Here is a 20,719-nt window from a genome sequence, read left to right on the forward strand (position 1 = left end):
TGGGAAGCTATCATGCTGCTGTGGTTCGAAGTGTCTAGCCGTATCTTCCATGAAGGCTTGATGATAACTAGCCGCCAGCCGATGAGACGATGAGACCATCTCCGTCGCCCAAATCGACCGTTACACAGAAGCACTGGCTCAGAATCGATACTATATCTGCCTCTGGATTGGTGCATTTGTGTCGCTCCCCATTGTACCGAGCTTCACCTGCAGACTTGGACGATGGACCCCTCGCCCAGCACTTCGCTTCACTTCAAAGCACCGGCATCTGACTGGTCGCAAAGTCTCCCAATTGGCAACGGACGGCTTGGGGCCATGGTATATGGCCGCACGACGACAGAACTATTGCAATTGAACGAGAATTCGGTGTGGTATGGAGGTTGTCAAGATCGAACGCCACGCGACTCGTTGAAGAATCTTCCTCGGCTCAGAGGCCTGATTCGGGCCAGCGATCATTCCGGCGCGGAAGACCTCATCCGGAAGGCTTTCTTCGCGACACCTCACAGTCAACGACATTACGAGCCTCTCGGCACGCTCACTTTGGAGTTTGGCCATGAAGAGGTGGATGTGCAGAGCTATCGCAGAGGCTTGGACCTCCGGACGGCCGTGACGAGTGTCAGGTATGAGCATTGCGGCATCAAATACAAGCGGGAGGTCTTCGCCAGCCACCCCGATAATGTCTTGGTCATACAGCTCGAGTCTTCGGAGGAGACTACGCTTACTCTTCGAATGACCCGGGTCAGCGAGGTAGAATGGGAGACCAATGAGTTTGTTGACTCCGTTGCAACGACTGAAGATAGCATTATCATGCATGCCACACCAGGAGGTCTGGGCAGCAACCGATTGTGTTGCGTGGCAAAAGTCCAGTGTCAAGATGGTGGTGTAGTCGAAGCCATTGGGGGTTGTCTTGTGGTGACTTCAAGGAAGACCACGATCGTTATCTCAGCTCAAACTACATTCAGACATGAAGACGCTGAGTCTGCTGCGTTGGCTGATGTACGGCTGGCTTTGGAACAAGATGATCTTCGAGATAGGCATGTGAAGGACTATCAAACATTATTCCAACGCATGCAGTTATGTTTATATCCCGATAATTGTGGGTTATCGACAGATGAAACCCTTCTCGGGATACCAGATCCAGGCCTGGCTGCTCTCTACCACAATTATGGCCGGTATCTCCTGATTTCCTGTAGTCGACCCGGATTCAAAGCTCTACCAGCTACTCTCCAGGGACTTTGGAATTCATCCTTTCAGCCAGCCTGGGGGAGCAAGTACACCATAAACATCAACACTCAGATGAATTACTGGCCCGCGAATGCCTGCAATTTGGCTGAGTGCGAGCAGCCTCTCTTCAATTTGCTTGAAAGAATGGCAGAACGAGGCAAGAAGACTGCTGAAGCCATGTATGGATGTCGGGGATGGGCAGCTCATCACAATACTGACATCTGGGCGGATACAGACCCTCAGGATAGATGGTTGCCTGCAACTGGTGAGCTTACTGCATGGATTTGACGAGGCCGTCCATACTGACTTATTCTTACTTAGTCTGGCCACTTGGTGGTGCCTGGCTATGCTACCACATCTGGGAAAGCTACCATTTCAACGGGGATAAGGAGTTTCTTAGAAGAATGTTTTCTGTCTTGAAAGGCTGTGTCGAATTCCTTCTCGATTTCTTGATTGAAGATTCCACTGGACAATACCTGGTAACCAACCCATCTTTATCACCTGAGAATACTTTCCTAGACGAGAATAAAGCCAAAGGCGTCCTTTGCGAAGGTTCGACCATCGACATCCAGATCATTGACGCTGTCTTCAGTGTTTTCATCAGAAATTGCACCGAACTCGATGTAAACGATGAGTTGCTTCCAGCAGTTGAGAAATCCAGGAAACGTCTTCCGCCAATGGCCACTGGCTCCTTTGGTCAACTTCAAGAGTGGGGAAAAGATTATACCGAATTTGAGCCTGGCCATCGCCACACTTCTCATCTTTGGGGTCTGCATCCAGGAAACAGCATCACAAAGAGCAAGACTCCTGATCTGGCAGCCGCAAGTGCAGTAGTGCTCCGTAGGAGAGCAGAGCATGGGGGCGGGCATACTGGGTGGAGTCGTGCATGGCTCATCAATCTGCATGCGCGACTTGGAGACTCGGAAGGTTGCCTCGAGCACATAAATCGGCTTCTCAAAGACTCCACCCTTCCCAATATGCTGGACACTCATCCCCCTTTCCAGATTGATGGGAATTTTGGTGGCTGTGCGGGTATTATCGAGATGTTGATTCAGTCACATGATGGTTTCATTGAACTCTTGCCTGCTTGCCCGAAGTCTTGGAGTAAAGGGTTGTTGAAAGGAGTTCGTGCAAGGGGTGGATTCGAAGTTGATTTTGAGTGGGAAGATGGTGTAATCAAGGAGCCGGTCATCGTTCACTCACATTTTGGACATGCGGGTAAGGTCTTGTTTCGTTGGGCCACAGAGCCAGTGGAGTTCGAAGGGAAAGGAGTGCATCGCATTGTTAGTAAATAGATGCTCTACATTTTCAACCCCATGCCCCCCATTTCCCTTATTCCTTCTTAACCATATGCTGGAACAACTCTCTGATCACTGTCGCCGACTTTTTCGGATATCTCTTCTTATCCTTCGACTCAAAATCCACAAACGTAACCCCAAATCTATCTGTATACCCCGCAGCCCATTCCCAATTATCCGTAAACGTCCAAGCAAAGTAGCTCCTGATATCTACACCATCCTCTTTCACAGCACGTGCAACCGCACCTATATACCCCTCAAAGAACTCAATCCGAAAGGTATCATTCAAGACCTCCTCACTCGGCTCTGTCTCCGCTTTTGCCGTCGTCCCATTCTCGGTGATATAAATCGGGATACCATATCGTTTCCAAATCCAGTTTAACAGTTTCCGAAAACCGGCTGGGTTGGTGCGAAGCCAGTATGTATCACTTTCCGGTCCTCTAGAAACTCCTTGCTTATTCGTATCCAGTTTCTCGATATTTCCAGAATGGTCGTTGATATCTGGTGGCGTATCTAGATGTCTGACGAAGAATGTAGTGTAGCTATTCATCCCGTAGAAGTCGGAGCTACCTAGGGTGAGTTTCGATTCTTCTGCTGTGAAGTGGGGCAATCGGTCGCCGAGCTGGGCACGCATGCTCGCTGGATAGTCTCCGGTCTTGTATACGGGATCGGCGTACCATGCTATCTCGAATTCTCGTGCTCGTTCTGCGGCTTCTTGATCCAAAGGATCGTCTGAATCCCAGGGTTCCGAGTAATTTCCATGAAGCGTGATCCCAATCATTCCCTTCTGCTGATGCTGGAACATCTCTCGATACAACTGAACAGCATACGCATGCGAAACAAGCTCCGTATGTCCAACAATAAACGGTTCCGTAGAAGAATCACCCTCAGCATTCAACTTCCGATTCGACGACCTGGCCGGTGCATGAACCCCCGCCGCATACCCAGCTAACGTATACACACCCGGCTCATTGTAGGTGATCCAATGCTTCACTCTATCCCCCAACCTCTCAAAGCACACCCTCGCATAATTCACAAAATCAGGCGTATACATCTCCTTGTTTAACATTCCGCCATACCGGTCTTCGAGTGCCTGCGGCGTATCCCAATGAAAAAGCGTCACGAACGGCGTGATCCCATTCTCCAGCAACTCGTCGATCAGATTCTCATAATATTGCAACCCTGCCTCATTCACAGGATCATCTTTTCCACCGAGAGGGATGATCCGTGACCAAGATAGCGAGAATCGGTACGCAGTGACTCCGTATGACTTCATGAGCGCCACGTCCTCTTTGTATTTGTAGTATGAGAGCACTGCATCGTCGGGTGTGCTCCCGTCTTTCACTTTTCGAGGAGTGTGGGCGAAGGTGTCCCAGATTGAGAGGCCCTTGTCATCGGCGTTCCAGCCTCCCTCGACTTGGGTTGCTGCTGTTGCGTAACCCCAGTGGAAATCGCTGCGTAGAACGCCCTTGAGGTCTTTAACTTTATCTTGATCCATCGGGTGCAACGGACGAATTCAAAAACAATGCGTGATTGTGAACGTTTTCAAAGTATACAGGAGAAATTTATACTTGATTTACACTACAAATCAAAATCGATGCTCGATCTCAGGAATGACGAGAAATCGTCACTCGTGGTAATGTCTCCCGAGCCATCTAGGGTCAGGTTTTCGGATCGTGAAGCAAGGATATATGCACGCGTGCGGGGTCCTGCCACGACAAGTTTCCATTGGAGGAGTTTTTGAAGTTGTTTTTTGCTGTAGGAAGCTTACCCAAACAGTGAAAATGCAAAGGAACAGCCTGAATTGATCATCACGTGTCGGCTGCTATCTACCCCACTCAGATTGCCGATCAAAGGTAACTCCTGTGCTTTGGGACAAATACATTTTAGGGTCGGAGGGATCGAAGCTTGATTTTATTAGGCTCTTGCGTAGGACGGAACCATGGGACAGCAGATGGTGCGTGTCTTCAAGGCTTGAAATTCTAGTGCAACGGCTAAACCTTATCAGGCTTGTCTGGACCAATTCGTTATTTTCGGTCTGTCACTTTCAACGTCTCGAGCTTATTTTGTCTGACGATCGTATAGGAGATAGCATCACCCAGGGAGCATGGGACCAGTCACGTGGCTTTGCCATGGGGGCAGAGCTGGCATCGGCATACTCGAGGCGGTTTGATGTGATGAATCGAGGGTTCTCGTACGCATGTCCTTCTACAGGCCTAGAATCCTCTCTGATCAAAGCTCTCCAGCGGCTATAACACCGACCACGCACTAAAGGTGGTGCATAACATACTACCGCAGGCACACCCTCAGCAAGTTGCTGTTCGTTTCCTGGTATGTCGATTTTCTCTTTTTGTCAGAAGATAATCATCAAGATAAGCTAATATTGGACGAAGGTGATATGGTTCGGAGCAAATGATGCAAACAAGAACCCAATCCAGGCACAATACGTCCCACCAGATCGCTTCAAGAAGAACCTTCTCGAAATCATCAATCACCCAGTGGTAACAGTCCACTCACCTAACATAATCTTGATCACGCCACCTCCCTTTGAAGAGACTATGTTGGTGAAGCTTCAGGAAGAGTGGGGAGTTACACCACCGACCAGAAAAGCAGCGGATGCGCAGGAGTATGCGGAGCTTGTGAAAGAAGTTGGGAAAGAGGCCGGGGTACCGGTCTTGGATGTTTGGTCTGCTTTCATGGAGAAGGCTGGGTGGAAGGCTGGAGATCCATTGCCTATCCCTGGAACTTTAGAGCTTGGGAAGTCTAAGGAGCTGGAGGAGCTGTCCTATGATGGTGAGTTGGAAGGAATTCGAGGAGAATATGTAAAGGAGAGTCTTTTACTGACAAGGCTTAAGGTTTACATGTCAGCCCCCAGGGATACAGAATCGTATTTAGTGAGTTGGTAAAACTTATCAACGAGAAATGGCCGGAGTACCCGCCGTATAAGATGCCGTATGCGGTCAAGGTGCAGTGGGAGAAGGATATGGGCGCGGAATTCTGGGATGTGAAGAATACGATATGAATGGTAACTGAATGATGCAATTTCGTAGACTGTGGGAGTAGACTTCCCTTGATTTCAACGAGAATAGAGAGGATTTAGAGTTATTTGAAGAAGTCGAGATCGAGGAAAGGAGGTGTGCTGAGTCACGTGAACGTCTGCAGACCCTGCTATCAGAAATCAAACCACCTGTTCAAAAGAAGCTGCTCGCAATTAGAAGTGTTCTCAGCTTTCATATAAGTTGAATTATCTGGGCTTACTATTGAAAGTTGATTGTCGGCCTCGCCACAAAGTGTGGTCGAAAGTGGGGTCAAAAAGCGGGCCAGCGCCGCCGATTTCGAAAGCTTGTCAATCACCAAACTCCAACCACAATGCTTTCTTACTGATTGAATCGCGTCCATCATGGCATTCAAGTCGCATAACTATACTCTATTACCGCAAGGCGAGTCGGAGCCCTTGACCGCCTCTCGTCAGCGCACAAAATGGAACTGGAAACGGATCCTGCACTTTACGATTCCAGGCATCTTGGTCCTCGTCCTGGTTCTGTTCCTATCAATTTCTCAAGCAATTAAGGGCAGCAAAGATCCTCAGGTCTTCCCACATCCTGACACGACAGCATGCCCTCAGTTTCCTGCAATCGAAAGCTTGTCGGATGACCGAAAGAAACTGGAGACGGAAGTCCGGGACAAAATTGGCAGTGATGATTTTTTCAACGAGAGCTTGAAGAGAATGCAAGGTGCTGTGCAGATACCGACAGAGAGCTTTGATGATATGGGTAAGGTTGGAGAGGACCCGAGATGGGATGTTTTCATTGAATTCCATGATTACTTGAAGAAGACGTTTCCTCTGGTGTAAGTCTCACCAATACTTGCGGCAACGGTATACTGATAATTCTCTAGCTATTCAAAGCTCGAATTCACTCCCATAAATACATACGGAATACTCCTCGAATGGAAAGGGAAGGACGAATCGCTGAAACCATACCTCTTCATGGCACACCAAGACGTTGTTCCCGTCCTCAAGGTTACCGAGTCCAGATGGAAATACCCACCCTATTCGGCACATTACGATGGCAGATATATATGGGGTCGAGGAGCAACGGATTGCAAAAATAACCTGATTGGCGTTTTGGAAGCTTTTGAAATCCTCCTAGAGAAGGACTTCACACCCGGGAGAAGTATTCTCGCTGGATTTGGTTTCGATGAGGAGATCAGTGGGCCTCAGGGAGCACAATTTATTGCTAAACATCTCGAAGACACAAGAGGGAAGGATTCAATTGAATTGATTGTGGATGAGGGAGGTTTGGGAATCCAGGTGGTGGATGGAGCGACTTTTGCTTTGCCAGGGTTGGGCGAAAAAGGTGAGTACCATGCTCGGAATTGGCCCTTTTGGCTGATCATATCAAAGGATATTTTGATGTTAGAATAACCGTCGAGACTTCCGGCGGCCATTCATCAGTTCCACCTGACCACACCGGGATTGGGATACTCTCTCAAGTCATCTCAGCTGTGGAGGCGGAACCGTATGAACCGGAGCTCACACCTGCCAATCGTCAGTTCCCCTATTCCAAGTTGGAGGAGTTTGCTAATTTAACCAGCTTACTTCACCACCTTACAATGCTCAGCAGAATACGCTCCTGACATGGATTCCTGGCTGCGGAAAACCATCAAGAAATCGTTGAAAAGCAAGAAGGCTGCTAAATCTGTGGCTGATTATATCGCAAAGAAGAACGTTTTCCAGAGATATCTCATGCAGACTTCACAAGCTACAGATCTCATATCGGGCGGCGTGAAGATCAACGCTCTACCAGAAAAGGTCTACGCAGTAATTAATCACCGCATCGCGGTCGAGAGTCATGTCGATGATATCCGTTCCAAGCTCCGAACGCTGGTAGAGTCCAAGATCTTGAAGAAGTTTTCAATGTCCCTGGATGCATGGGGCGACGTTTCAGGAAACACTTCAAGTTCAGCCGTTGGCCAGATCATACTGGAGGACTTCGATATGCCACTTGAGCCGTCTCCGGTGTCACCCTTTGACACCGATGCTTACAAGACGTTCACTGGAACGATCAAGCAAGTGATGGGAGAGGATATTATCGTCGCACCTAGCTTAATGACGGGGAACACCGATACGAAATTCTACTGGGGTCTGACGCCAAATATATATCGGTTCAGTCCGATGAGGGAAGAGGGAAGAGCAAATGCACACACGGTTGATGAGCGTGTTGGGATGAAAGAGCATATTGAGGCCGTGAAGTTTTACGCCCAATTAATATTGAATGGTGACGGGTCGTGATCGGTCAAAGGGTAGTTTTTAGGTACAACTGGTTTGCACAGTATATATTTCCGAGAAGGAGGTCAAGTGGCCGATCTTTCCCGGCTCACTAGCATTGCAGATTCCAAAAGATTTTTGAGTCTCTCAAACCTGGCCCTTTGCCAACGTTTTGACTCTGCTTGGAGCATCAAGTGATGGGGACATCGTGGAGAAAGAAATTAATATGTTTCTATGGCTCCATCAAATCAACACCTTTCCACTATTTTTAAATCTGTAGGACAAATGTGTGCCAGCACTATTTATTCCATTATATCACCCAAATACCCTACAATGGATACCTGAAAGACCTCAACTTGAAGTCCGTCAAGTCGGCGAACTCCTCATTCTCAATGTGCTCATGAACAATGCCATCTGTCAAAATCGTTAGCAAAAAATGTTACCTTTTTTGTATGAAGACTTACTTTGAGCATCAAGAACATCCTGCTTGTCTCTCTTATTATTCCACATCTTATGAATAAGGCCATATGAAGTCAAAAGAAAGATCGTGAAAAGTAAGAAGGCAAGCATAGTGTACTTGGCAGGCTGTCAAATAATCAGCATTGAAGTTTGACACTGGGATCTGAAGATCTTTGCACTTACGTAGTAATTTGGAGCATCCTTAGCAACATATGTCTGAGGACCAATGATATTTCCAACTGCATAGCCAAGTTGGTATGCACATCCGAAAGCGAATTTCTTGGTGGAGCCTCCAACGCCTGCTGTCAAAAACGTGATAATGAACAGCACGCAAACGCCGAATTGTTGGGTCAGGATATATCCTCCATATCGAGCTCCGTAGTGCTCAGCCGGGATAACAAACATCATTATAACACCGATACAGGACAGGCAGAGCGTGTAGCATCCTGCGATCGTTCGACCAGTGAATTTTGCCAGGTACAGAGCCATGATCGTACCGACTACTGTGCATGCACCGGATCCCATGTTTAGAAGTGTGGACTGGTCTGTATTGAAACCAAAACTGGCAATAATTGAAGGACCTAAATATGTCAGTTTCCCAAAAGTCAACAAGGGGGAATCGCTCAACTCACCAAAAGCAGTCAAACCACCATTTGGAAGACCAGTGGAGACCAACAGCAGAAACATCATGTAAAACCGAATGTCCGTGAAACATTCAAATAACTGCGACTTGTTGAATCGCCAGACCTCGGAGCCAGTCTTGTTCTCTCGGACTCTCTCAAGAGCAATAGTCTTCTCCTCATCCGTGAGCCAGCTGGCCTGGGTTGGTGAAGCGGCGAGGAAGAAGAACAGGATGACGCCCATGCAAAAGGTGAGGCATCCATAGAAGACGAACAAGCCTTGCCACTTGAAGCTTTTGGCGTGGTTAATGGCGAAGGCGAAGAGGCCGCCGAAGACGTTGGCCCAGCCGGATGTCGTGTACCAGATTGCAACTCTTGTGATTTGCTCACTCTTGATGTACCAGGACCCCGTGATGTAAATCACAGCGGGAGCTGTGCAGACTTCAATTGCTCCAAGGAGGAATCGGACAGTTGCGAGACTGGCGAAGTCCTGGCATACGGCATGCATGGCTACAACGATCCCCCAGAGCATACACATGATCGAGAAATACTTCGATAGAGAAAATCGCTGCATCAGGAACGTGGCAGGAATTTCGCCCCCAAGATACCCAAAATAAACGATCGATCCCAGCCACGAATACTGCTTGGCCGTGAGATGGCAATCAGTTTTGATGCCCATGATGGCGGCAAATGATAAGCTGTTCTTGTCCATCAGTTGCAACATGTAGACCACGAACACCATGGGCATTATCCGCATGTCGATTTTCCGTAGCACGCGCTTGGCCTCTGTGGAATTTGGGTCGAAATTGACATGGTGGGTTGCGAGCAAGCCGAGAGCTTTGTCTTTACTGGCTGCTTGCTGGTCGATTCCTGCTTTCTCGAGGGGGATGACATGAACCTCTCCCTGGTCACAAAATCTCAGTCGGGAATCCACCAGTAAAATCAGAATCGTCAAATGCTTACCGCCTCAGTGTCGGCATTGGTGATGTCGGCCCTGCCCAAAGCCTTTTTTTCTGTCGACATGATTGCAATATTATCAGGATAGGAAGAAGAGAAGTCCTGGCGCATCGTCGCATCTCCCTTATATGCCTCGACTCACTTGCACATTATCAACTTATCGGGGGCCGATCAGGAAGATTCCCACTTCGTGCACGGCCCGGCCCCTCTGCCACAAGTTAACTTGCAGAGAGGCACAGTTCCGGAACGTCGCCGAGGGAAGATACCAAAGGGGATAGGGAAGAGGATTCTGATAGTGTTATTGCAGGGGTTCATTGGCCGGTCCCGCAGAAGTGTCCCACTTATCCACCAAAGTGGTACAGTGCAGATAGCATGCCCACTCTTGAGCGATACCAGGAGATATCGTTCTTGACGAGTCACGGAGATGGAAAATGTGGCCTGAAGGATGAGTATGAAACTTGAGGCTGTTGGGAATGTGCATCTGGGAATGGGTCACCGCTAGCATTTGTATAACTTCACTATCATTACCTATCCTTTAACGCCAATCAGATAAATCACGATCAAAATAATGGCAGAAAGACTTGTTCCAGTCATCTCCCTGAAAGGTAATGAGAAACTTCCTGGACACTAAAGTTCGAAAAGCTCATACTTATATAGACTTTGAAAGTCGGAAGGAGGAGATCACCGAGCAACTGGTAGAAGCAGCAGAAAATGCTGGGTTCTTGACCCTGGTCGATCACGGCATCAGTGTCCACGAGATTGAAGCACAATTTGCCATCTCCAAAGCTTTCTTTGGGCTGTCCCTTGAAACTAAGGGGAAAACTCCTCACAGTAAGAAGACCAATAATGGATGGGAGTACATGGTCCGCCTCCTTGAATCCTTGAATGTTGAGTTAGAGATCTGACACGATTCATCAGGCTCAACTTCGACCCAGTACCGGGATGTATGACCAAAAAGAGTCACTTTGGCTTCAAAGAAACTCAGAATGGCCAAGCGATGACGATATTCCCAAGTTCCGGGAGACAACCGAGAACTTTATGACGAAATGCGCAAGCATTTCCGACCAAGTTCGTAAGTTGCAACACTGAGTGCCATGATAGCCAAAGCTGACGACCAGGAGTATCCTGTTTTGCAAAGGCTCTCGGCTTCCCTGAGGATTACTTCAAGATAGCAAACGATCCCCTTCAGCCAGATTGCCTTACCCAACTTCGCCTAATCCATTACCCAGCTTCAGAAAACGCTGCTGGGTCCTGGAGAGCTGGATCTCATACCGATATTGGATGCCTGACTCTCCTTTTCCAACGGGATGGAGAAGATGGACTTGAGATCTGCCCGGGGCGGGAAAGCCACTCGACTTTTGCAATAGGGGAGACTTTCACTCCTCTTCCTGCTAAGACTGGCCCAATTGTTGTGAACATTGGTGATATGCTGAGTAAGTGTGCAAGTCCACGTTTGAAGATATCACTGACGTGAAGGCAGTGGCATGGTCTGATGACAGGCTCAAATCCAACTTCCACAGAGTCAGAGCCAAGGACATCGGTAAATCTCCAGATCGCTACTCCATAGCCTATTTCAACCAGAGCAGGAAAGGCTTCGTGCTCCAGGGACCGAAAAAGAAGTAGTGAGTGACTTCACTCTCATTCGTGAGTGCTTTGACATTTGACTGATTTCATTACAGCCCTCCCATGACGGTTGACGACTACTTTAAGCAAGCAGTCGCAAGGAACTTTGGGTGAGTGAAATCACGTTCTCACCCAACTCACTGACCAAATGAATTTTGCAGCGCTCTTCAAGGTGCGGAGAATGAGAAATTAGTAGTAGTCTCTGCTGAGGCTTGATTCCATCTGAAGAAGATAAGAAATGTATTTCCAAAAAGGGTATGAATCAAAAGTCTGGTCTTTAGTGTTGGACTTTCATTCGCCGAGAGGAGTGTAAATGTGCAAATTCTCTATTCAGATTGAATCGGTAGCTGACACAATGGCATCTGATATATTACAGGCTTCATGCCACTGCCGAAAGTTCGAAGGTGCCTGGAGTGCTGCCTGTGGCCAAGTCTTTCCGCTGTGACATGCCGAATCGAGCCGCTATAGCTGTCTCATCGCACCAAGAGCGTCTGCTCATTTGTTCGCCAAATCGCATCTAGTGCAGAATCGATTTTGATACACCAGGGGGAACAGGCCCAGTGGTTTTTGTTGAGCTTTCCCACCCTCGACCGTCATTCGAATCCTCTTTGCTAGTAACGAACATCGACCGCCCAGTCCCACCAGACAGCTGGCCATGGCTGCGTCGTTCACATATAAGAAGCTGGGCCCTTCCGAGTCAGAGATCAGGTTGCCGAAATTCCGTCAATCCTGCAATGGCGTGGTTGAGTGCGACCTCGTCAAACACTCACTGACCACGAACCTTTAGTAAGATCTTACTAGGCACTCTTGTATCCCTGGGAGACCCCAGAGTCACCAAGGATATCCTCGTGAATGGGGTACCATTTGCGGCCACAACGAATCTTGTCGCTGCTCTGGAGATTTTGGCAAAGGAACTTCGAAGCTCATCATTCATATGGGTCGACGCTGTTATTACTGGCGTTACCCAGGGAAGAGGGTTTTATCCATCTGTTCTCAAATCGAATATTGTGGAAACGTGTTTTTCCCCAAATGTCGACTTCCATTGATTCTCCACAAAGTCGGCGACTAATATCACGTCGTCAGCTCGGGTTTTGTGCTTGGACTGGTGGATGAAGAAGCAGCGGCAATGTTGGAGCGGGATGGTTTGCAAGAGCGTCATATTCATTGATTTGTGTTTCGTGGAGTTCTTCCTTACTGAGTGCGGTGACTCCATCGTAATCATTACCCCTTCATGCATCTCACCTGCGTTGGGATTGATAGAAAGATGCGGTTTGTGCATAAGACTCACGTCAGAACTTACTTGTAAGAGTGGAAAGGGGTTTCAAGAAGCGCTGTGACCTAAATGGTCAATTTTCACGTCGTTCTCAAGTTTCTGCACCGAGGACCTCGCTTGAGAATCTCGGCAACCCTTCTGGCACTAAGAAATTTACGTTCTTCTCAAGCAAGCAAAAAAAATTCACAGATTGACCAATCATGCCCGTTGATATAAGAAGGTAATTAGAGGCCGTTGGAGTCGAACCAACTCAGTACCACAGTCCGAAGCCCCACAACGAGACATGTACTCGTGGTCGAAGCGAGCCGGAAGCTGAGCCCTACTACCGCTTAAGCTGTCACCCACTATTAATTAGCGCAAATACTCTTGTATTTTCCCATAGTAGCAATTAGCTTCTTGCATATGCTCGACCTTTAGATATAATAAATACTTATTTTACTAAAGGAACACTGCCCCTCTCTTCTATTGCCCTCGTCCATCCCCGACCCCCTCCTAACTGCCCGCCAGGCATGCTCCTAGCATACTCTCGACCTTTAGCCTCTGGCATATGCTCAGCATATATACTAACCCTAACTCGCAGCGCCTTCACGCTCTAATATATCCCAATGCGGGGGGCTCTTACCGCCGCCCCACCCCCCGGGACTAACCTGAATCCTAACCCCTAACCCTAAGCCCCTCGCAAGCTCGGGACCAACCCTAACCTTCTTAGCTCGTGCATATGCGGAGCATAAGAAGAGCGTATGCTGAACTATAGTAGGGGACAACTTAAGCGAGAGTAGGGATCAGCTAAAACCCCGGTCTACGCCCGCAAACCCCTTAGCACAGGCCCCATCGTTAGAATTGTCCTGTGAGCTCTTCTACCGTTGAGCTACCCCCCTTGAATTCAATTTGCCAAAAAAACTTCTCCTTTTGATATATTCAATTCCAATAAAAATTTGCCTGAGCCTCGCTTTCGTCTCCAAATCAGTAAGGAAGCACTTCAGGGGATATCAGGCTCTTGGCAACTACCATAGTACAGAGTGTATAAAATGGGCCAGATTAGAATTGCGATCTCTCTCTCTCTCTCACTCAAATTTTTATTTATTTCGACCTGCGTATTTTCACTGTTCAAACATATTTGGAGACGGCTGGAGTCGAACCAGCTCAATACCACATTTCGAAACCAGCCACTGGGTAAGCAGGTTCCACCTTTCGGCAGTCCACCCTGCTACTACTCAGGGCTTGGTAGTTTCTGTGAGCTCTACCGTTGAGCTACGTCCCCTATTGGATTTGCCGAAAAAGTTCTTGTTTCGATCTATAAGACCGAAAGCGAATTACGTTGAAGTGAATCGTGTTTGTTGTGATTCTCGCTAAATAAAGGGGCGTAGGGGTTGCAGTTTCACAGCGTCATTTCTAATATTCTAGTGAAGGTGACTTCTGTATACGGTCTCGCCGCAAATTAGTCGGTTATATGATGGGATCCATTTCATTTTTGGTGCTTATCTGTCTGTCACCTAAAACGTGACTTCCACAGGTCGAGCCTCCCGTCTTCAGCAAGATGAAATATCACGTGATGAGACACTATCAAACCTCCTATGACGTTCGGGATTTGTACAGCCAGCTGCACAATGCCCCACCGTCCCCACTCACTACCGAAGTCCGTAGCGTCTCAAAAGTGGTGCAACTCAAGCTCGCGACTCACGAGTCAGGTCTGCTATCGAAAGTGGGATCTGCATGGGGGTGCGACTAGCGAGAAATATTGCCACCGATAAGATGGGACATCGGTCTTGGCCGCTTCTCTGATGAACGGAGTTGTTGAGGATGGTTCCTGGCACCACACTGTGACAAGAATCGCATGATATCGTAAGATGGTGGATGGGCGGTTGAACAATTGTATATAATTGAAATGTTCCCCATGCGAAATATAAATCATTTCCCTTCACATCTTGCTTTAAAACGGGCTCACTTAAAAATGAAATTGAATTTGCGCTCCCGGCTGCTGAGCTGAAGGAACCCGCTCCTGGAGTGTCACTATTGCCTCCGTTGACTCGAAGAGGTTATGGTCCAGGGTTCATCATAATGCTTCCAAACTGGACACCGTCATACAAAGAAAGCGGAACACTATGCGAAGATGGAGTCCCTCCACCACTTTTGAAATGGTCGGAAGAAGGCTTTGCGGTTGTATAGATACTTGAGAATGCTTTTGAACAGGCCGGTACAACAGAGGCGCTGTTAAATTTGGCGATCTCGGGGTTGAAGAATTGCCCTGAGTGCCATGAAGAAGACGGAATCGGCTTGGTCGTACGTAAAGTCAATTCTACAATTGGTTTATACGCTGACACAAACCAGACTACGCCTCTTAGCTTTGGAATCGACTCATTGCAAAGGTAATTTTGCCGCTGTCAATACTGACAGCTGTGTGCTACGGGTGTGCTTCAGATCCCCCTCTCCAGAATGCATCTATTCCAAACTTACAGCACCTCACTGGAGAAGCCGATTCAAGGATTGCCAAGAAAGGTGGTCTTACGAAATGCAATTACCCCTCAATGAAGCCGCGATTTGCAGTGCCTAGTCTCGACAACTTCGACTATGCTACCGAAGCAATATCACATCCTCGAAACTTGACGTTTCTTAAGAGATATATCAGAGGGGCAGACTTTGATCTGGGAGCCATCTGGGAAGAGCATTGCTATTTTGAATTCGAGGATCGTTCTGTTGCAAAAAAGATGGGGACATCGGTGCAAGAGCTGTATGTGAATCATATTCTGACTGTAAACATTTCGGTAGCTCTTCCTGCCTGATTGACAACAGCCTACTTTTCAGATGACCAGCGGCGTTGGAAGAAAGCTGCTTACCTCCTTCTACCGGGACCATTTTATCTTCACCAACCCGCCAGATGTAAAACACGAGCTCGCTAGTAGCACAATAGGAGTCGACCGAGTCTGTGACGCATTTATCATGAATTCCACACACACTTGCGAGGTGGACTGGCTATGACCGTTCTCCTCCTCGCTAATCAATGTCTGATTGAATGTATAGTGCTCCTGGAATCCCTCCCACACGTTGCAAACTGCGGATTCCCTTCCCCTTTGTCGTCAATATTCGCGGAGATCGTTTGTATCATGAACACATTGCATAGGATCAAGCGACTGTCTTGATCCAACTTGGGCCGTTGCCAGAGTATCTGCCCTCTCCTCATCATCTGCTGCCGGACGGTAGGCAACCGGGCCCAGGAAACAGGTCCGAATTCAGAGTCCCAGCGACAGGCGTTGAAACCGTTGCGAAGATGCTCGGCAAGAATGTGGTGAAATCCAATGGGATGCTGGAATACAAGGTTGGGAAGTCAGCAGCATCGTACGATAAATCTCGTTTGAGGTCTGGTGCGGCCTCCCGGCCGTAGCGGCCGCATCAGACAATGGAGAGAAAGAAATTACACCCGTTGCTGTGCCATATTCCCGCCGGCAAGGAGCTGGGATCTTCCAGAGCATATCCTCTCACAGGCTGCATACCGAGCATTTGAATGTTGCATCTATTTTCGCTCCTTTTATGTGGTCATCGAGTCCGTCGAGACTCGAGCTGCGAGCAAGGAAAATGCTAGGAGATCTTTGCCCTTGCAACTGTTAGGCCATCCATTGACGGTGCATTGCTGGAAAGGCGTCTCTCGTTTTTGCACCATATTCAGATGATATCGGGGTGGCCTTCACGTTACAATTCCAGAGGTGGGACCGAGCGCAGTGATGTAGTTGCTACAGTACAGCCCTCGTCGACTTCAATCCTTCTCCAGATGTCAGGGGAAATGGAAACTGTTCGGGACGCTGATGAGATCCGGACTGCTCAATAAACCCACCCCTCAGTGGATTCATCCCATCTTTCGTCGCTCCTCCGTTGCTCTCCGAGGACTGACCCGAATCCCGACACAACAACCTTGACTTTGAAAGCTCCAGCCATCCTGGCATCCCGACTCAGATTGTGCCACAGCGACTGATGTGTTTGCGGGGTTAGGGCCCAAGTTAGGGGAACCGGCGAGCATGTTTCCTGTTACAAAAGGAGACGCACCACCCAACGCTCCCCACCCCAGAGTCCTTCCTCAGAAATAGTTCACACAACGACCCGTCGGCTTCCCACTCAAAGCCTTTGCTCGCTTGGATCTGGATTCTCAAGCTAGATGCCGACCATATATATAATTGCCCCAAATGAAGAGACATTCTTGCAAAGTACCGGGGTGTGGAAAAGCATTCTCACGTCCCTCTCACCTCCAACGCCATGCCCTGAACCACTCGGATACACAGTTGATTTGCGAGAGGTGCAAGGCGTGTTTTAAGCGACTAGACTTGCTAGGTGTGTCACCCAATAGATTCGAGTTCCGGTGTTGCTCTTTGTTTATCTTTCCATTCTTCCAACAGGTCTGAGGCCAATCAAATACTGATACGAGGATGAAAGAACGCCACAAGGCACGACATGCCATCAGAGACAAGCGTGCTGGAGGCATAGGCTTGGGTATCTTAGAGACAAAGAGCAAACACTTCAAAGCAGCGTCTATATCTGCAAATGTCTCTGCACCATCTCCCCGTCAAACATCACCGCCCTCGTCAACTCGATGCCCACTATCGCCCCCTGCCACCAAGCCTCAAGGCACCGACCCGAGTCATAGGACAGGCAATGTGTCCGACTCGGTTGCTTTCTTGCCTCACCAGCCCGGTGAACATTGGAGTTCTCCTCAAGAGCTGACGGATTCCGAGTTAACTACGGACTACCTCAACTCTCAACTGAACTATCCGAACACTTCACAGGTGACAAACATGTACGTGGATCAATCACCAGGGTTTTATGAAATTGGCGACATGTATCACGACATGACGTTCGATTTGGTACACTTCAACGTGACAGGTTTTGCTCCTCAACTACCTGACTACCGCCCATCAGCAACCCAAACACTCGACGAGGGAACCGTTCAATCCTCCAGTAACGAAGGTCAGCTTCTGTCGTTGGTTCCATCACCAATGAGCGGTGACTCTCTCATTCAACATGAAGCAGAAACACAATTCTCAGCGATCCCTGCTATGTCTCCAGGTGCGATAAAGGTAGCGATTGAGAATGTGCGTCAAGGCGAGAGAGCGTCAAAGGATGCCGCTGAGGATGTTACTAGAACCCCGATTGTCGAATCAATATTTTCAGCGGATACCAGACCACATTCTTCAGAGGGTGAAAGCCCAGCTGCCACCTCTCCATTACAGGCTTATTCGGACTCAAGGCACCATGAACCACAAGCTGCGGTACAAGAGATACGGAGATCTCACAGTTTCAGTTCCGAAAAACTTCAATTCCTTTTACTCACATCAGAAAAGAGAGACGAGGTTCTTGAGTTCATCGCTGACATCGGGCCTGTCCGACCGGACGGCACACTCATCGATGGCGACAGTCCCGACTTCTCGTTAGAGAACATGCAAATATATTTGGATCTCTTTTTTGAATTCTTTAATGCATCTTATCCTCTCATACACGTTGCGACTTTGGACATCAGCGACACAGATCCCATTGCTCTGCTGTCTCTGATGCTCCTAGGTGCAACATACAAAGACAAGGATGCTCATCAACTCTCTGTCTGCTTGTATGATGCGATCGTACCGTACATACTAAGTGGCTTGCTGAGCGGGCCAGTCCCTGACCTCGCAATTTTGCAGGCTTTCTTGGTATTGGAATGTTACGGAATGTACAGGGCTGGTCCCTACCAACGAGAAAATGCGATTCTCATTCATGGCCTACTTTTGAATGTGAGCCCTCTTTACTTGTCAGCGCTGAAATTGATCTAACTTTGAGAAGTCCATTCGAAGGATATCTCGATACCACGTCAGAGCACGCATCACACTTCCAGACCGATTGACTCACAAAGAACGAGACTGGATGGAATTTGCATACGCGGAGCAGTACAAAAGGTAAGCCAAGATTCTCTGCCTTCATTCTTGACTAACATTGCTCCAGACTTATATTGTTCTTCTTCATTTGGGACACCCAAAATGCCACCTGCTATTCATTTATGCCAAATATGTCCATCCAATCCCTACAAATCGGACTTCCCTGCTCGAGAAAACTCTGGGAGGCAACCAATGGCGCCGATTGGAAAATGCTCCTCTCCGAGCACGACGATTCCTCTACCCTCCTGGACCAAGTCAAAAGATTTATCAACAGCGATCACGAGATGTTACAAAAGCCGTATGACAGTCTAAGTTTCAACCTCGCCTTACATGGCCTCATGTCAATGGCCAATGATATGCTGCACTTTGACAATCGCTCCATCTACGCTGGCGAACCTCAAAAGGTAGAGATGTCCTGGTCTCCCGGGCAGCAGCAAATCGCACAGTCCCTAGAATCATGGAAAGCAAAATACGACGCCTTTGCTATGGAAAATATCTTCGATATGAACAGCGAACCTTTGCACTGCGCCTTCCAGAGGGACAGCATGGCAATATTGTAAGCAACATATTTCTTTGTTCCAGAACCCGAGCCGCCTATTTACATTTGGGAGGCATGCTCCCGGCTTGCTCTCGGCTCCCTTCCCTCCAATGAAGCATGTTACTGATTCATTGCAGTGCCCTCTATCATACAGCACATATTGTCATCAACTGCGAAATATGCCACTTGCAGACAGCAGCTGGTGCAAAAGCAATCTTCGGGCATATCGTTACGCCCAGCGATTACGAGGAGAGTTGCAAATGGGTTCGGAACTGGATTCGCAATTCGCCTGAATCAGCAGGTAGAGCAGCCTGGCATGCAGCACAGATGTTCCGCGAAGGGATGCTCAATCTAGTCAACTGGGACGTACACGGAGTCTTCCATTATCCTTGGTGCTTGTACATTGGAACTTTGACTGCTTGGGCTTTCCATCATTTCGGTGCTGAGAGCTCGGGGCTGAAGCCCTTGTGTGATCACACAAGACCTGAGAATGTGAGAGGGCTGAGGGAGGGTTCAAGGCATAAGATGAACCATCTTGTTGCGACGATGGCATCAGTTACTCCGGCAAATATGGATAGAATTATGGGGAAATGTTGTACGCATGGTTTGACGATTGAAATGGCGAAGTATTTGAGGGGCGTTAGATGGACGGCAGCTTATGAAGCTATGAAGATATTGGAAGGATTATCTGGCATTCCCTCGGAATAGGGGTCTGACGACTAATGACAAAAGAAAATTTACATGAAGAAAATTTATATTAAGAAAGGGTGCATTCAACGAATGTCGGAAGATATGTTTTATGTCATGTGATCATCCTTTTATTGCTAGTTGGGTTTCATACTTCAATGGTCAGGCCGCTCGCTCTCTACGAGAACTGTTTATACATGCTGGATACTATGTAAATTATAGGCAATCCTTGGAATTCCGATCAACATAATAAGGGAAGAGATTGTGAGAAGTGTTTGCTGGGACCTTTCCCTGCTCATCTCCAAGAATTGCCGAACTCAGTCTCACGTCAGAAACTGATGCAATTGAGACATGGGGTAATAAAGGGCATTTGATATCTCCCTCACATATCTTTTGTGGCTTTTCAGCGGAAATCCTCTCGCTTTCTCAATTTCGCCAAGTTACAAATCTCCCAGCTGCAGCCACTCGGCTTCACAATGTCATCCCTGAGACTGCTGAGTGGAATGTGGTGGGACAAGCGACACCCTCCCGTTGACCCCAAGCAGCTTTTTTTCAAAGGGAAGACGGTCCTGGTAACAAGAACGAATTCCGGGGCTCGGTCACGAAACTGTAGTGACGTTCGCTGCATTGAGCACGTCTACGAGGATCACGGCATAAAGTGACGGGATTACAGGCCATTTTGGTTCTTGGAATCCCCCAGGGCGCACATTTTAGGGGGTTGAGCCCGCAGTAAGGTCCTATGACCTCAAGCCATATGCCCTAAGCAGATCTCAAGAGGTACTGTGAGACATTCGCAAGGTATGACAAGATCTTCAGGGGTAAATAGCGCTGCTAGCAGAGCAACGATAGCGCTTGGACACTAAATAAGTAGTTACTGTAG

At 48.2% G+C, this 20,719-nt stretch overlaps 8 protein-coding genes and 1 pseudogene across 9 annotated transcripts; 6 read left to right on the forward strand and 3 right to left on the reverse strand.

Moving 5' to 3' along the window:
- Positions 1–222: 222 nt before the first annotated feature.
- K444DRAFT_525080 (glycoside hydrolase family 95 protein) lies at positions 223–2,519 on the forward strand (the record flags this gene model as incomplete). Its single annotated transcript, XM_024874413.1, has 2 exons — positions 223–1,489; positions 1,546–2,519. The coding sequence occupies 2 exons, from the start codon at positions 223–225 to the stop codon at positions 2,517–2,519; spliced, it is 2,241 nt and encodes a 746-aa protein (XP_024739659.1).
- Positions 2,520–2,556: 37 nt separating this feature from the next.
- Positions 2,557–4,656, reverse strand: K444DRAFT_641956 (glycoside hydrolase family 1 protein; the record flags this gene model as incomplete). The annotated part of the gene is made up of 2 exons (XM_024884683.1): positions 2,557–4,010; positions 4,644–4,656. The coding sequence occupies 2 exons, from the start codon at positions 4,654–4,656 to the stop codon at positions 2,557–2,559; spliced, it is 1,467 nt and encodes a 488-aa protein (XP_024739660.1).
- K444DRAFT_349382 (SGNH hydrolase) lies at positions 4,313–5,730 on the forward strand. The gene is made up of 5 exons (XM_024872092.1): positions 4,313–4,479; positions 4,531–4,716; positions 4,769–4,853; positions 4,916–5,315; positions 5,378–5,730. Exons 2-5 carry the CDS (start codon positions 4,655–4,657, stop codon positions 5,542–5,544), a joined length of 714 nt encoding a protein of 237 aa, XP_024739661.1. The 5' UTR covers positions 4,313–4,479; positions 4,531–4,654; the 3' UTR covers positions 5,545–5,730.
- Positions 5,731–5,880: 150 nt separating this feature from the next.
- K444DRAFT_610777 (carboxypeptidase S) lies at positions 5,881–8,090 on the forward strand. The gene is made up of 4 exons (XM_024879819.1): positions 5,881–6,371; positions 6,420–6,880; positions 6,928–7,071; positions 7,118–8,090. The coding sequence occupies exons 1-4, from the start codon at positions 5,923–5,925 to the stop codon at positions 7,813–7,815; spliced, it is 1,752 nt and encodes a 583-aa protein (XP_024739662.1). The 5' UTR covers positions 5,881–5,922; the 3' UTR covers positions 7,816–8,090.
- Positions 7,998–9,894, reverse strand: K444DRAFT_610779 (MFS general substrate transporter; the record flags this gene model as incomplete). Its single annotated transcript, XM_024879820.1, has 5 exons — positions 7,998–8,205; positions 8,256–8,376; positions 8,434–8,831; positions 8,883–9,774; positions 9,834–9,894. Coding segments are annotated over 5 exons (1,558 nt in total), but the record flags the coding sequence as incomplete, so codon positions are not given.
- A 501-nt stretch (positions 9,895–10,395) lies between these two features.
- K444DRAFT_524520 (Clavaminate synthase-like protein) lies at positions 10,396–11,564 on the forward strand (the record flags this gene model as incomplete). Its single annotated transcript, XM_024874359.1, has 6 exons — positions 10,396–10,432; positions 10,485–10,690; positions 10,746–10,899; positions 10,949–11,260; positions 11,308–11,449; positions 11,507–11,564. The coding sequence occupies 6 exons, from the start codon at positions 10,396–10,398 to the stop codon at positions 11,562–11,564; spliced, it is 909 nt and encodes a 302-aa protein (XP_024739664.1).
- Positions 11,565–13,841: 2,277 nt separating this feature from the next.
- Positions 13,842–13,984, reverse strand: K444DRAFT_t15 (annotated as a pseudogene). The gene has a single exon. The product of its transcript is annotated as a tRNA-OTHER (tRNA).
- A 346-nt stretch (positions 13,985–14,330) lies between these two features.
- On the forward strand, positions 14,331–16,102 carry K444DRAFT_651703 (uncharacterized protein; the record flags this gene model as incomplete). The annotated part of the gene is made up of 6 exons (XM_024885732.1): positions 14,331–14,411; positions 14,713–14,883; positions 14,914–15,003; positions 15,066–15,473; positions 15,526–15,684; positions 15,842–16,102. 6 exons carry the CDS (start codon positions 14,331–14,333, stop codon positions 16,100–16,102), a joined length of 1,170 nt encoding a protein of 389 aa, XP_024739665.1.
- A 793-nt stretch (positions 16,103–16,895) lies between these two features.
- Positions 16,896–19,860, forward strand: K444DRAFT_641962 (uncharacterized protein; the record flags this gene model as incomplete). The annotated part of the gene is made up of 5 exons (XM_024884684.1): positions 16,896–17,040; positions 17,143–18,473; positions 18,523–18,635; positions 18,682–19,170; positions 19,290–19,860. 5 exons carry the CDS (start codon positions 16,896–16,898, stop codon positions 19,858–19,860), a joined length of 2,649 nt encoding a protein of 882 aa, XP_024739666.1.
- Between the last annotated feature and the right edge of the window lie 859 nt (positions 19,861–20,719).

Source organism: Hyaloscypha bicolor, assembly GCF_002865645.1.
Source record: "Hyaloscypha bicolor E unplaced genomic scaffold K444scaffold_53, whole genome shotgun sequence".
In the NCBI taxonomy this organism is placed as follows: domain Eukaryota; kingdom Fungi; phylum Ascomycota; class Leotiomycetes; order Helotiales; family Hyaloscyphaceae; genus Hyaloscypha; species Hyaloscypha bicolor.

Bases quoted from the DNA above. Each gene is read 5' to 3' on its own strand.
- K444DRAFT_349382 (XM_024872092.1), top strand. From the start codon at position 4,655: ATGGGGGCAGAGCTGGCATCGGCATACTCGAGGCGGTTTGATGTGATG. The intron at 4,717-4,768 runs GTACGCATGTCC...AAAGCTCTCCAG, and splicing joins GTGATGAATCGAGGGTTCTC to CGGCTATAACACCGACCACG. The intron at 4,854-4,915 runs GTATGTCGATTT...TATTGGACGAAG, and splicing joins AAGTTGCTGTTCGTTTCCTG to GTGATATGGTTCGGAGCAAA.
- K444DRAFT_610777 (XM_024879819.1), top strand. From the start codon at position 5,923: ATGGCATTCAAGTCGCATAACTATACTCTATTACCGCAAGGCGAGTCG. The intron at 6,881-6,927 runs GTGAGTACCATG...ATCATATCAAAG, and splicing joins GCCAGGGTTGGGCGAAAAAG to GATATTTTGATGTTAGAATA. The intron at 7,072-7,117 runs GTCAGTTCCCCT...TAATTTAACCAG, and splicing joins GGAGCTCACACCTGCCAATC to CTTACTTCACCACCTTACAA.